General features: G+C 46.4%; 1 protein-coding gene across 1 annotated transcript; it reads left to right on the forward strand.

The window, feature by feature from the left end:
* The first annotated feature begins 4,147 nt into the window (after positions 1-4,147).
* On the forward strand, positions 4,148-10,112 carry LOC100832468 (glycerophosphodiester phosphodiesterase GDPDL3). The gene is made up of 9 exons (XM_003572309.4): positions 4,148-4,541; positions 5,106-5,399; positions 5,946-6,064; positions 6,162-6,660; positions 7,540-7,578; positions 7,678-7,968; positions 8,110-8,249; positions 8,728-9,214; positions 9,547-10,112. Exons 1-9 carry the CDS (start codon positions 4,241-4,243, stop codon positions 9,843-9,845), a joined length of 2,469 nt encoding a protein of 822 aa, XP_003572357.2. The 5' UTR covers positions 4,148-4,240; the 3' UTR covers positions 9,846-10,112.
* Positions 10,113-13,299: the final 3,187 nt, after the last annotated feature.

Consider the following 13,299-nt stretch of genomic DNA (forward strand, 5'->3'; position numbering starts at 1 on the left):
CTTTGTGTGTGTCACGGTGTGATATCCATGATCTGCAGAAGCCAGCAACTACAAAGTTCACAAGCAACAGACAACAGAAGAAAAACATCAAACAACGCAACAACCCGTTCATCACGCCCTGACCTGCCTTGGCAGCTGGCTACCACCAAGCAGAGAAAAGCTACGGGCAGCCCCCTCACAAACACAACAGCCTCATCCGAACTTATCAGACTCCACATCCACTTTACGCCGGGCTCTCCTGAACAAACGAACAGCCATTGCATTGCAGAACAGAGACCGCACCCCTCTGCACCTCACTGAATCTCACGGATGATCCATGGCACCTCGATTTTTTTCGTCGATGAAAACACTTCAGTGAACTCAGGAAAAAATCGTACAGCTCGTTTGGCAACCCTCCTTTCATTTCATTTGGTAGAAATGAAATGAACTAACTTTTCATGAGATTTCATTTGGTTGAATTTGAATTCCGAGTTCAAAAATCATATTTGTTTACCGCATGCATTTGTAGAGTGAGAGACAATTTTACAAAAATGGTGGCTTTTAGAAAGGAATGAGGTCAGTGGTAGTGTGATTTCATGAAATTGCAAATTGAATTCACGTAACCAATTTCGTTCCAACCAAATAAGTTAGTTTTTAGAATTCAAAAGAATTTCACAATTCTATCTCCAAATGACGAGCGTCAAATGGGCTGGCAGAGATCTTACAACGAAATTCCACGAGAGTACGGACGCCAGACATGATCATCAATCCACAGTAGAAGCCCATTAATCCAGCAGCGATACGATGGGCCTATATCACAGCGAACAAAGGCCTGCCACACACAGCCCCACTTAATGGTCTTCCTCCTCTCTGAGCTTGACGGGCCTGCTGCGGATTCGGGCCGTTTAATCCTAAACAAGAACATAACATCATGTCTTCCACCGAGGCACCGACCGCAATCAGAGACCTCGTCCTTGACGGTGAGCCGTCGACGAGTTATGTACACAGGCAGTGTGACCTACGAATAGACGGAATAGTCACTCCAAAACAATATCACCAAAAGGGGACCAGATCGATCCAGAGGCGCTTTTAACGCCGTGTCACGTCAGATGCGACGCCGGTGATTAACAATTAATCTACGGCGAGCGAGTCTCTCATCTGCCTTGACGAGACGGCCTTCGTGCCAACTGGGTCTGCTTGCTTGGGTTGGGAGAGGTGGAATTAATATGTAATCTCAATCAACGGCGACACGACCACAACTGATCCGGTGCCAGCGCTCGCACGGCGCAGCTTCGGAGCACAACTTTTGATCCACCATCCAGTCCTGCAATAAGACGCATCCAGGGCTAAAGCTTTGAGATTCCCTTGATCACCACCTCTGGACATTTGGTGCTCCTTGGCGGCCTAGTCTACTGGGCTATGCTGAAAAGACCTTGACCCAGGGTTCAGCAATCAGCACCCACGGACGTTTGCATAGCACACAGATGAGTCTGAAGCCGTGGGCGCGCGGGCCCTCCTGGAAAACAGTGTTCTCGCATCACTAATGGAATTGGAACGCATTATGCACGGTGACGCTATCTTTGAATGCTGATAAGTCCGAAGTCTGCGTCCATTTTCTATCATGCTCCCTCCGTTTCATAAAGTGACTTTCTATTTCGGCAAAGTATACGATGAAAACCACCTCTACGGTTCAAACTGTGAAAACTCGATTGAAAAAAGTTCAAAAAATTCTTAAAAAAATCACATATGTTAGAAAAGTGATGTTTTATATATCTGTAAAATTTCAAGACCAAACTCAATTTTGTTTGGGAGCAGCGAAAAAGACAAATTCTGCATGAATAGTGTTTTTTCAGTGTTTGACAATATTCATTGTAAATTTCTCTTTTTAATTTCTTCCAAATGCTTTTGATTTTGAACTTAAAATTTTGCAGGTTTGTAGAACATCACAGTCCCAACATATGGTATTTTTTTAGATTTTTTTTTAAACTTCTAGACGTGGTTTTTATGGAGTTTGCACGTTTGCATCGAACGATAGTTTTTACCGGATACTTCGCCTTCTATTACATGTATCTAAACATATTTTAGTGTATAGATACGTTTATATTTAGACAAATGGGAGTCACTTAATATGAGACGGAGGGATTATTAATTCTCTACTTACCATTCTATGGACATTAGCGTTTCCGCGACATGGAGACACGCCTGGAGCCGTGGACGCATCCACCCGGTGACGAAAGGAGCATGCGACGTCGCGATCAATCTTGACCGTCGAAAGACTTGGGAAGAGAATTGCTAGTGGTCAACTTGTGGTCATAATTGCATCGCTATCACAAGCATATGCTAGTACGTCCCTTCGAATTCAAAAGATATTTGTAAAAAAGATGAACTACGAACATTTTTTTAGAGGAACTACTAATTTCTTTTTGACAGGTTTTTAGGAGAAGTAAACTTTAGTGTAGTCCATTCCTAAACTTTTTTGTTTACGAATGACGAATTCATGAGCGGCGCCGAAAACGCCGATTCAGAAACGACGAACAGGCAATGAATGTTGTTGTCCCGTCATCTCCTGTCTCGATCGTATACCGGGGTGGGGGAGCAATTCAGGTGAGAAAATTGCGCATTCCACCAGTTATTGGAAGCGTTGTTGCGCAGAACACCAGTTGAACGAATTTTTTGTGTTTTTCACCAGTTGTTTGTCTAATCAACTGCAACAAGGTTCTAATGGGCTGTTTGCCCTCTTAATCAAGTTTCTGACAGCTGGGGCCCACGTGTCAGCGCTAACGTGGCCAAAGCCTCCTGCCACGCTGGAAGGGGTCCGGACCCGGGGCATTCTTCTTGTGCTCCGGCGAGGCTGCCGACGGATTTCATGGCCGCGCGAGTAGTGGTGGAGGACAGGTCGCCGGCCTCGCGAAGTTCCTGGCTTGAGGTTGCGGAACTCGGCGTCGAGGAGCACTTTGAGGTCGCCGTGGACGACGGGCGGCTGCCACTCGGCGCGGAGGAAGGCGAGTGCGCGGGCCACGTCACAGACGACTGCGAGCCGCCGAGGCCATTCGAGAAAGCCCGTCTCCGACCCAGGCTGCCGACGGATTTAATTCGAGCTGCTGCTAGCTCGTCCCCCTTTGCTAGCTAGATAGAATCAATCAACTGATTGCTGATTTGGAGTGCAACAAGAGAGCCGTACCCATCTCGGCTGATTTGGAGTGCATCAATCAATTCGAATCAATTAATAGCTGCTGCTGGCTATTCCTATCTTGGCTGGAGCAGCTGCTCCTTCCCATCTCGCGCCGCAGACGACGAGGAGGAGGTTCGGGATCGGGGGCAGCGGCAGCGCGAGCAGGGTACGGGGCGGGGCTGCGGCGGCCCGAGGACGCAGAGGCGGGGCAGGTGGCAGACGAGAACGTCGTGTCGGCAGCCTTGCCGGAGATTCCTTTTAATCGCTAGCCTCGGATCCGACCCGTTCCAGCGTGGCCACTGACTTGTGATGCCCATCCGTCAGAAACGATGTTAACTTGTCTGAAGGTCAATCAGGACTTATCTGCAACGGATTAGACCAATGGGTGGTGAAAAATGCAAAAATCATGGTGTTTTGCGCAAAAATGTCCCCAATGGACGGTGGATTTTGCAATTTCCTCCGATTCGGCTTCATCGTCATGGCGTGCTCTGCTCCACGCCACGGCGGAGACAGTATGCTAGTGCTAGCATCTGTCAGCATACCAACTTTTGCGCGAATCCGTTCCAAGTTTGCAACTGATCGCGGAGCCAATAATAGCCAAGTAAGTGCGGCGCGTGCTTTCAACTGCGCGGCACCACCAACACGTACTACCACGCACCATCCCGTTTCCATTTGCGGAGTCAAATAAAAACAGCCTCAATAAACTTGGGAAATCAACCAATCATCCGGGGGACCGACCCGCTATCATCACCAACAAAAAACAAACACAGGGGATAAAATCCACAACCACGTGAACGACCTGCGCAAACGCGCAAAGCCGTTTTATACAACAAAGAATCAAATAACAAACGACGACGATGATGAGGAGAGGTCCACACACACACAGCGTATCATCACGCCGCGGGCAGCGGTGGAGTGCGCCAACCCGAGGTCGCGGTCATTCGCCAGTTTTAAATTCCAGCGAGCACGACGAAAGACGGGTTCCTTTTTCGATCGATCACGAGCGTGGCCGCCGCTGCTGCGCGGGCCCCAGCCGCCAGCGTCCTATCTGGTTAGTTGGTGGGGACACAAGTATACAGCGGCGATCATATGCGCTCTGCCTGCCAAAGCACCAGAGCTTTTGCAGGTTCTCTGCTCTGCTCTTCTCCGAGCGCGCTCTCTCTCTCCCCCAACGGCATCTTCTCTTCGCTTCCTCTGCGGGGAGGTTCGAGAAGCTTCGGGGAGATGAGGGGGAGTAGAGTCTGTGTTGGAGGCGGTGGTGGCGGGGGACAGACGGCCGCCTTCCTCGCCGTGGTGCTGTGCTGGTGCGGCGGCCTACTCCTGCTCCTGGCTGGCGGCGGCGCAGACGCGCAAGGCATCCGGCGGCCCTCGTCCTACAAAACCCTAACAGGTAGCACCCCGCGACCTTTCCTTCTACAAGTCTCTGGACACCTCCTACTCTTCTCTGCTTCGCCCCGTGCATTTTGGTTCTGGGGGCGGCGTGTGCTTGTGTTGTGCTTGTTCTGCAATCGGCAGTAGGCGGCGGCTGAAACCAGTTTGTCGGGTTTTGCGGTGGCTTACCTAGCTGTTCCTGTTCTGCAAGCTCGTCGAGGCAAAGCCTGCCTCCTTCGCGTCCGACGGTCGGATGCTCTGCGGTTCTGTTTTTTCTTTTTGGTCGGAGGTGAGAGCTTCCAGTGAGACGGTTCAAAACTGCGTGCACGTGCGTGGAATTCCCCCTAAAATCGTGGCAAGCTGTCGTTGCTTCTGGAATGTCACACGAGTTCCCGCTCTGTTTCGTCGCGCTGGATTGCGGTTCTGTTCTGTGGAACTTTGTTGCAGATTTTGTGAAGGTTACTTTTATGATTCAGAAGGCTGATTAAGAGTCCTATATGTAGAGTTCCCCGGCAAAAGAAGGGGATGATTTGAGAAAGAGCATGTTCAGTAATTTGAATACCCATGGCTATTTGTTGTGCAGGTGATGTTCCGCTTGTTATCGCGAAAGGTGGCTTTTCAGGGGTGTTTCCTGATTCCAGTCAAGACGCCTTTGCTTTTGCATTGCTTGCTAGCGCACCTGATACAAGTTTGTGGTGCGACGTGCAACTGACAAAGGACGGTGTTGGGATTTGCCTGCCGGATATAAACATGCAGAACTGCACTGATATTGCCCAAGTGTACTCTGCGAGAAAGAGTAAATATGTTGTCCATGGTGCGCCAAAAACTGGGTGGTTTCCTGTGGACTTCAACTTCTCTGAGTTTCAAGGCGTTATTTGTGAGTAACACTCAGTTTTTTTTCTAGTGAAGAAAGCTATTACATAAGGTCTACAGATGTCAATTATATACTGGTAAATATGAACCAATAAGAACTACTACCTCCGTTTCTAAATAAAAGATGTTCTAGCTTTGTCCCAAGTCAAACTTCTTAAAGTTTGACAAGGTTTATAGAAAAATATACCAATATCTACAATATCAAATAAGTGTACTATGAAAAAATATATGGCGGTTTAATAAAACAATTTTTAGAGTTGTAGAAGTTGGTACATTTTTCTGTAAAGTATAAACTGGGACAAATTTTAAAAAGTTTGACTTAGTAAAAATTTAGAACATCTTATATTTAGGAACCGAGGGAGTAAATTATTGGCATGCCTTTTCTCTTCCATTGTTTACATATACATTATATGTATGTTTATAATAGTTGTTTATTTTATTTTAACAAATTACATACTTTCCGTTGCTTAGTAACACTTCTCCCAAGGCTTCATCTCATTATTTAATCTATAGCTATTCTTCTAAGCTGGTTATCCAATATTTTGAGCAGTAACACAAAGAATTTGGTCTCGCACCGACAAATTTGATTATGTCCAGTACGGCATCCTTGCTGTCACTGACTTGCAGTCCATAGCCACGCCAGCGCCTTCTGTTTGGTTGAATGTTCAGGTTAAATTACTATTCTTGTAACTTGGTCTTGATATGCTAATGTTGTTAGTGCTATATCAAATCCTTTAAAAAGCTAATTTCTTCTATGCATGTGCAGCATGATATCTTCTATAGGGAACATGGTTTGAACATGAGAAGCTACATACTCTCCATCCTAAAGCGTATGTCTGTGAAGTACATTTCATCACCTGAATTGGGTTTCCTCCAAAGTATATCTGGAAGAGTTGGTGGCAAAACAAAGCTTGTTTTCCGCTTTCCTGAAACCCCTCTCACTGATCCTTCTACAAACAAAACTTACCGTTCAATGTTGAGTAACCTTGCATTAATTAAGGCAACTGCTTCTGGTATCATGGTCCCCAAGAGCTACATTTGGCCAGTGACAAATGATAACTATCTACTGCCTCCCACATCTATTGTCAGGAATGCCCACAATGCAGGGCTAGAAATATATGCATCTGATTTCGCAAATGATAGAATTATTCCCTATAACTACAGTTATGATCCCTTGCAAGAATACCTATCATTTATTAGTGACGGGGACTTCTCTGTGGATGGTGTATTAACAGAATATCCAATCACTGCATCTGAGGCTATAGGTAAGTTACTTGTTTCTCATTTTGTTATCTTCAGTACCTACCAAATCATTGACCACATATTGTTTCGACTTCACACTCAGCATGTTTTGTTTCTTTAAAAAATCAACTTACCTTTTACTCCCTCCGTTCCTAAATACTTGTCGCTGTTTTAGTGCAAACTTGAACTAAAACAGCGACAAGTATTTAGGAACGGAGGGAGTAACTTGTAGGGATAACTCGGTAACACTTAGTTAGACAATGAGGAATAATGTAACACCGGTGCATTGGCATCTCTTCACTATGTCATTTGTCCATATATTATTTTTGCTTTGTACACCTATAAATGATTCAACACTTCTGCTAACTTATTTACCTATCAGTTGTAAGCAACATAATTTTATGCCTTTTTTTAGACCTTAAATAACTTCTGAACCACTCAATCTGTTAGTATGTTTTAAACCCGTGAACTACTTTCTACTATCTTATGTCCTTGTTAAACCTGTTTTTTTCCTACTGTCCAATGCTAGTCCTAGTGGCCAATCAGTAAATCGAATATGTTCCAATGAAATATACATTCAAAGGTTAAAGTAATTTTGGAAAATGGCTATTCATCTACAAAGTGAGAACAGTAACTAATTGTTTATAGAGATATAAACCATATGTATTTGCCTTTGTTTTGCTCGTCCTGCTATTTTTATCTCATACTGCTAGTTGTGTTTCAGGCTTGCTAGCAGTAGGCGCCTAAGCGGCAGTGAACCATGTTTCATTTCTGTTTTTTGGATATTTGTTCATACTGCGTTTTTCCATTTTTGAAAGATAGTGAAATCTGACCATCACTTGTCGTCTCGAATGAAAAATATATTTTCCTTGGTTAATTTATTTAAATCACCTTCTCTTCAGGTTGTTTCACTACCTTGAATGCAAGTACTGCGGATCATGGTATGTATATCTGGGTGTAAATCTTAGTAGTATTGCTGTCAAGATGCTTGAATGCCTACAAAATCAACTCTGTTTAATTATTGTAGTGTTTCTCTACAGGAAAGCCATTAATTATCTCGCATAATGGTGCTAGTGGAGACTACCCAGACTGTACTGATCTGGCCTACCAGTATGCTATTAAGGATGGTGCTGATATGATTGATTGTACCCTTCAAGTGACAAGTGATGGAGTTCTTATCTGTATGAGTTCCATTAACCTGCTTGATACGACCAATGTTCAGATGACACCATTCGGTTCTGCTTTATCTGTTGTTCCCGAAATTCAGAGTACACCAGGAATATTCACATTCAACCTTACTTGGAACAACATTAGCAATAGTGATTTGAAACGTGAGTTCCTTTATCGCATCATCTAGATAGTTCGGTAATGTTGTTTTCTATGAAAGTAGATGGCTAACAACTTAGGAAGTATGTGGCGTAAAACAAAGAGCTAATTTGTGCAGTGGCCTTGTACCGGCCCTTTTTCTGCAGCAAAGATATCTAGCCCATTGAGTGGCTATTATCTTGCAAGAAATCCAAAGAACATAAATCAAGGAAAGTTTGTCAGGTTGTCTGACTTTCTGGCATATGGGAAGGATAAGGATTTGTCTGGCATCATGCTGATTATCGAGGTGATACTTCTGCTTGAAGTAACTTTTACTTCAACCCCTTAGGTCATGTTGTGCTTGCTACCTGAATTACAGTTTCTCTATTGTGAGTTTGTGACTCTTTGATTTGCAAAAACGGGAGTTAACCATGATAATTATCTTTCAGTGTTCTCTGAGTAAAAACTAGTATATCAAACGTATTCTATTTATTTGTCTCTGTTTCTATCAGTCGTATGATTTATTTATCTGTTGTCATCTTGTGTAGTCTCTTATTTACAAAGAATAGGAGAATCATGAATGTAGCAAACACACAAAACTTCTGGAAATAACAAGTACACATACTTTATGTGATTCTGTCCATTATTATGGGCTTACTATTTGCCTATGAAGCGTTACCAAGTATACTATAGTGTTTCTGGAAGTCAAGTTTCTTGCAATTTTCTCAAGTCCTTTAATCAGTGGAGTTCTTTGTTCATTGATCAATATATCTTCTATACTGCAGAATGCTGCATTTATGGCAAAGTCATTAGGATTTGACGTTATTGGGTCTTTAACCACTGCCTTAAATGATGCTGGTTATCATAATCAAACTACCAAGGAAGTCATGCTCCAGTCAAAAGACAGTGCAGTTCTTGTCAAATTGAAGCAGCAGGGAACAAAATACAAGCTTGTTTACACTCTGCCGTCAAACATTGGGGACGCTTCTGCTTCCTCACTAGCAGATGTTAAGAAGTTTGCTCATGCTGTAGTTATTGACAAGAATTCTGTTTTCACACTAAGTGCACATTTTATCATCAGGCAAACCAGTCTTGTGAAAGATCTGCAGTCTGCGGGACTAGCCGTATATGTACAGGTGTTCCGCAATGAGTTTGTATCACAACCGTGGGATTTCTTCTCGGACGAAACAGTGGAAATCAGTAACTATGTTCAGTCGGTTAAGGTTGATGGCTTAATAACTGATTTCCCCAAGACAGTAAGAAGATACAAAAGTAAGTGCCATCTGAGATCATTTGCTCCCCATTATTTTGCTGCTTGCATCTTTTGCACATCCCGTAAATTAGCGCCAACCCATGCCTAGTTATTTTTAGGTTAATTTGGAATATTAACATTTGTTGTGCCTCTGTTGAAACATTTTTAGCGTTGCAGTCCAGATAGCTAGTCACCTGAGAAGTTTGTCCTAATCCCACATTTTTGCTATACCATGGCTGATATTTATCATGCTTAGTTACAGTAATAGCGAACTGAAGGTGAATGAATATTTACTTTTGTTTTCGTTTTGCCGGGTTACAATATTTGACATTTGTTATACTTGTATTGGCAGGGAATTCTTGTACAGGTTTGGGAAATGACATTCCCTCCTACATGAAGCCCGTTAGTGTTGGCGACCTTGCACAGCTAATAAAAAAATATGCCGGTACTAACGCCCAGCCACCAGCTCTGGCCCCAATGCCAGAACTGAACTCATCAAGTGTGGTGCAGGCACCGTTCCCTCCTGTTACGCCAAAGAATGCCCCCCCTGTTGCCTCCACACCTCCTGGTTCGTCGCCTTCTGACGCTCACGCAAATGCTGTAAGTACTTATATTCTGCTGGTAACTGCTTGTGCAGCTCTGCTAGTCTGAGCAGGCCCATCAGGCTGTATCCTAGGTTAAATTACAAAAGGGGACATTAGATCTGGCAGGCTTGCATCGATTGATGCAGATACTGTTAGACGAGCTGTAGAGTTCAGGTGCATTATTTGTTGATAAACATGTATAATAGAATTAGGTATGATAATGATCCGAGTTGTTGTGGACATATCATAACCAACCTTGTATCTATCCTGTAAGCCTACGAGCTATATATATAGATTGAGCCGGCATCCTGTTGATGCACGGAATCCTCAAACACATCCCTCGCGTTTTCATATGGTATCAGAGCCTCACTTCTGAAAATCCAACGCGATGACATCTCCCAGCACTGCCGCTGCCACCGCCCAATCTCAGCTCTCGGGCACTCTCGGAGCCAAGACCGGCGGCTCTGTTTCCATCGGTTCGATGGCCGCAGGACCCATCTCCGTCCCGTCCATCGCACAACTCGTCACCGTCAAGCTCTCCCGCGACACACATCTGCTGTGGAAGGCGCAGATCGTTCCGATCTTACGCGGCCACCAACTCCTCGGGTACGTCGACGGCGAAATCGAGACTCCACCGAAGCACGTCCCGGCGTCCACCGCTGACGATGCTCCATTGGTCGTAAACCCGGCATACACTGCCTGGTACACACAGGATCAACTCATCCTGTCTGCCATCCTCTCCACGCTCTCCCCGGAAGTGCTCTCCCGTGTGCTCGGTCTGACTTCATCGGGCACAATATGGGCAGCACTGGAGCGGATGTTCGCGTCCCAGTCGCGGACGCGGGTTGTCCAGATTCGGCGACAATTGGCCAAGCTGCAGAAGAAGGATCTCAGCATGGCGGACTACTTCGCACGAGCCAAGGCGCTCGGTGATCAACTTGCTGCCGCCGGCCGGCCACAAAGCGATGAGGAGATGATCGTCTTCATCCTCACCGGCCTCGATAGCAGCTACGACGCCTTCGTCACCTCCATCAACCTGCAAGTCGACGACATGACACTCGACGAATTCTACTCCCATCTACTCGATCATGAATCGTTCCGTGAGGCCAGCGACACCAACTACCAAATCACGGCCAACATGGCGGGACGAGGCAGCAGTGGAGGAAACCGCGGCCAGGGCCGTGGAGCTGATGGACGTGGCAACAAAGGCAAACAACAGCAGTCCTCGAGAAACCGAGGGCAGAACCAGGGGAACGCAGGCGGTGGACCCTCTGGCGGTGGCGGCAACCGGAAGAACAACGCACCACGCGTGCAGTGTCAGCTGTGTGGCAAGTATGGCCACGTAGCCTTCAAGTGCTACCAGCGCTTCGACCACAACTTCCAGCCCGAGGATCAACGCTTCATCAACAACGTCTCCTCTGGACATCAGCAAGGGTTCGATGGCGCCTGGTACACTGACTCTGGTGCCACTGACCACATCACCGGTGACCTCGACAAGCTGCATGTTCGGGAGCAATATGGTGGACGTGATCAGGTGCACACGGCAAGTGGAGCTGGTATGGCTATTACTCACGTTGGTCAATCCTATATTCATACTCCACATAAGCCTCTTCTTCTCCAAGATGTTTTACATGTTCCACACACACACAAGAATTTACTTTCAGTTCATCGACTCACCAGAGATAACAATGTTTTTATCGAATTTCATCCTTATTACTTTCTCATAAAGGAGCGGGGTTCGAAGAAGGTGCTGGCTCGCGGACCATGTGAAAGAGGGCTCTATCCTATCTCCACCGGCCATAGAAGCTTCTCAAAGTTTGCGTTCTCAGCCAATAAACCTAGTCTTGCTAGATGGCATTCCAGGCTAGGGCATCCATCCTCAGTTATCGTAGATCGAGTCATAAATCAGTTTGATCTTCCGTGTGTTAGGGAACAAAATAAAGCATCGGTGTGTGATGCGTGTCAACAAGGGAAGAGCCATCAGCTTCCTTTTCCTAGGTCGCATAGAGTTTCTTCAGCACCTCTTGAGCTTGTGTTCTCCGACATCTGGGGGCCTGCGTGTCCCTCGTCTGGAGGTTTTAAATTTTATGTGAGTTTCATAGACGATTTCAGCAAATTTACTTGGTTGTTTTGTCTTCGCCATAAATCTGAAGTTGAAAAAGTCTTTCTCCAATTTCAAGCTCATGTTGAACAACTCCTTAATCGTAAGATCCTTAAAATGCAGACCGACTGGGGAGGCGAGTATCAGAAGATCCACCCCTTCTTTCGCAACATTGGCATTGAACACCATGTCTCCTGTCCACACACACACCAACAGAACGGTTCGGTTGAACGCAAGCATCGCCATCTAGTAGAGACAGGACTCACCTTGCTAGCCCAAGCATCCATGCCACTTAGGTTTTGGGATGAAGCTTTCCACACCGCCTGTTTTCTCATTAACCGCATGCCTAGTCGCACTATCCAAATGCAGTCTCCTCTCGAACGTCTGTTCGGTGTCAAGCCAGATTACTCCTTTCTCAAGACATGTGGCTGTGCATGTTGGCCGTGCCTACGCCCATATAATGATCGCAAGCTCCAATTCCGTTCCAAACGATGTGTTTTCCTCGGATACAGTAGCCTACATAAGGGGTATAAATGTCTACACATATCTTCTGGCCGCATCTATATCTCCCGAGATGTCGTCTTTGACGAACAAGTGTTCCCATATTCTGATATATCTCCTCCCACGACACCTGACATTCTTCATAATCAGCTACTGTTATCTCCCACATCGTTTCCGTCATCCTCCTTTCAACCCGAGGCTGTGGAGCATGGTGTAGATGATCACGTGGGCAGTGGACAGACCGGTTTCCCTAATGTTGTGCAGTTTGATCCGTTCTTTCCTTCTATGCAGACTACAGGCGCAGCTGCTCCGCTGATCAACGACGCTACTCCGGACGAGTCCATGCGCATGGGCCATGCAGGCGTCTCGTCTCCGGACCACATGGACGACGACACGGCTCCCGAGACGGGGCCACCTTCTCCCGCGCCAGCGCCCGACGCGCCTGATTCCGCGTCTGCTACTGCGTCTCCATCCCATGGCGCCCACGCGGATCCAGCCGCATCGGACAGCGCGACAGCTCCGGTGGAATCGTCAACTCCACCGGCTGGGTCTCGCGGCGGCCCCTCAGCGGATTCTCTGCGGAGTGAGTCGCCCGTCTTCTCGCCTGCAGCTACGGCTGCCCCTGATGCACCTCTGCATCCGATGTGCACTCGCCGCAGGGACAATACCTGGCGTGCGAGGATTCGCACCGACGGCACCATCCCATATGGTCTGCCCCGTCGCCGTGCCAACATCGCCATCTCCGAGCCACATGATCACATAGAAGCTGCCTCGGATACAAATTGGCGTCGTGCCATGGATGAAGAGCACCAAGCTCTACTGGATAACCGAACATGGCATTTAGTTCCTCGTCCGGCTCACTGCAACCTTATTGATAGCAAGTGGGTGTTCAAACTTAAATATCGGTCGGATGGCAGTA

The sequence above is a fragment of the Brachypodium distachyon genome, chromosome 3, assembly GCF_000005505.3.
Source record: "Brachypodium distachyon strain Bd21 chromosome 3, Brachypodium_distachyon_v3.0, whole genome shotgun sequence".
Lineage (NCBI taxonomy): Eukaryota > Viridiplantae > Streptophyta > Magnoliopsida > Poales > Poaceae > Brachypodium > Brachypodium distachyon.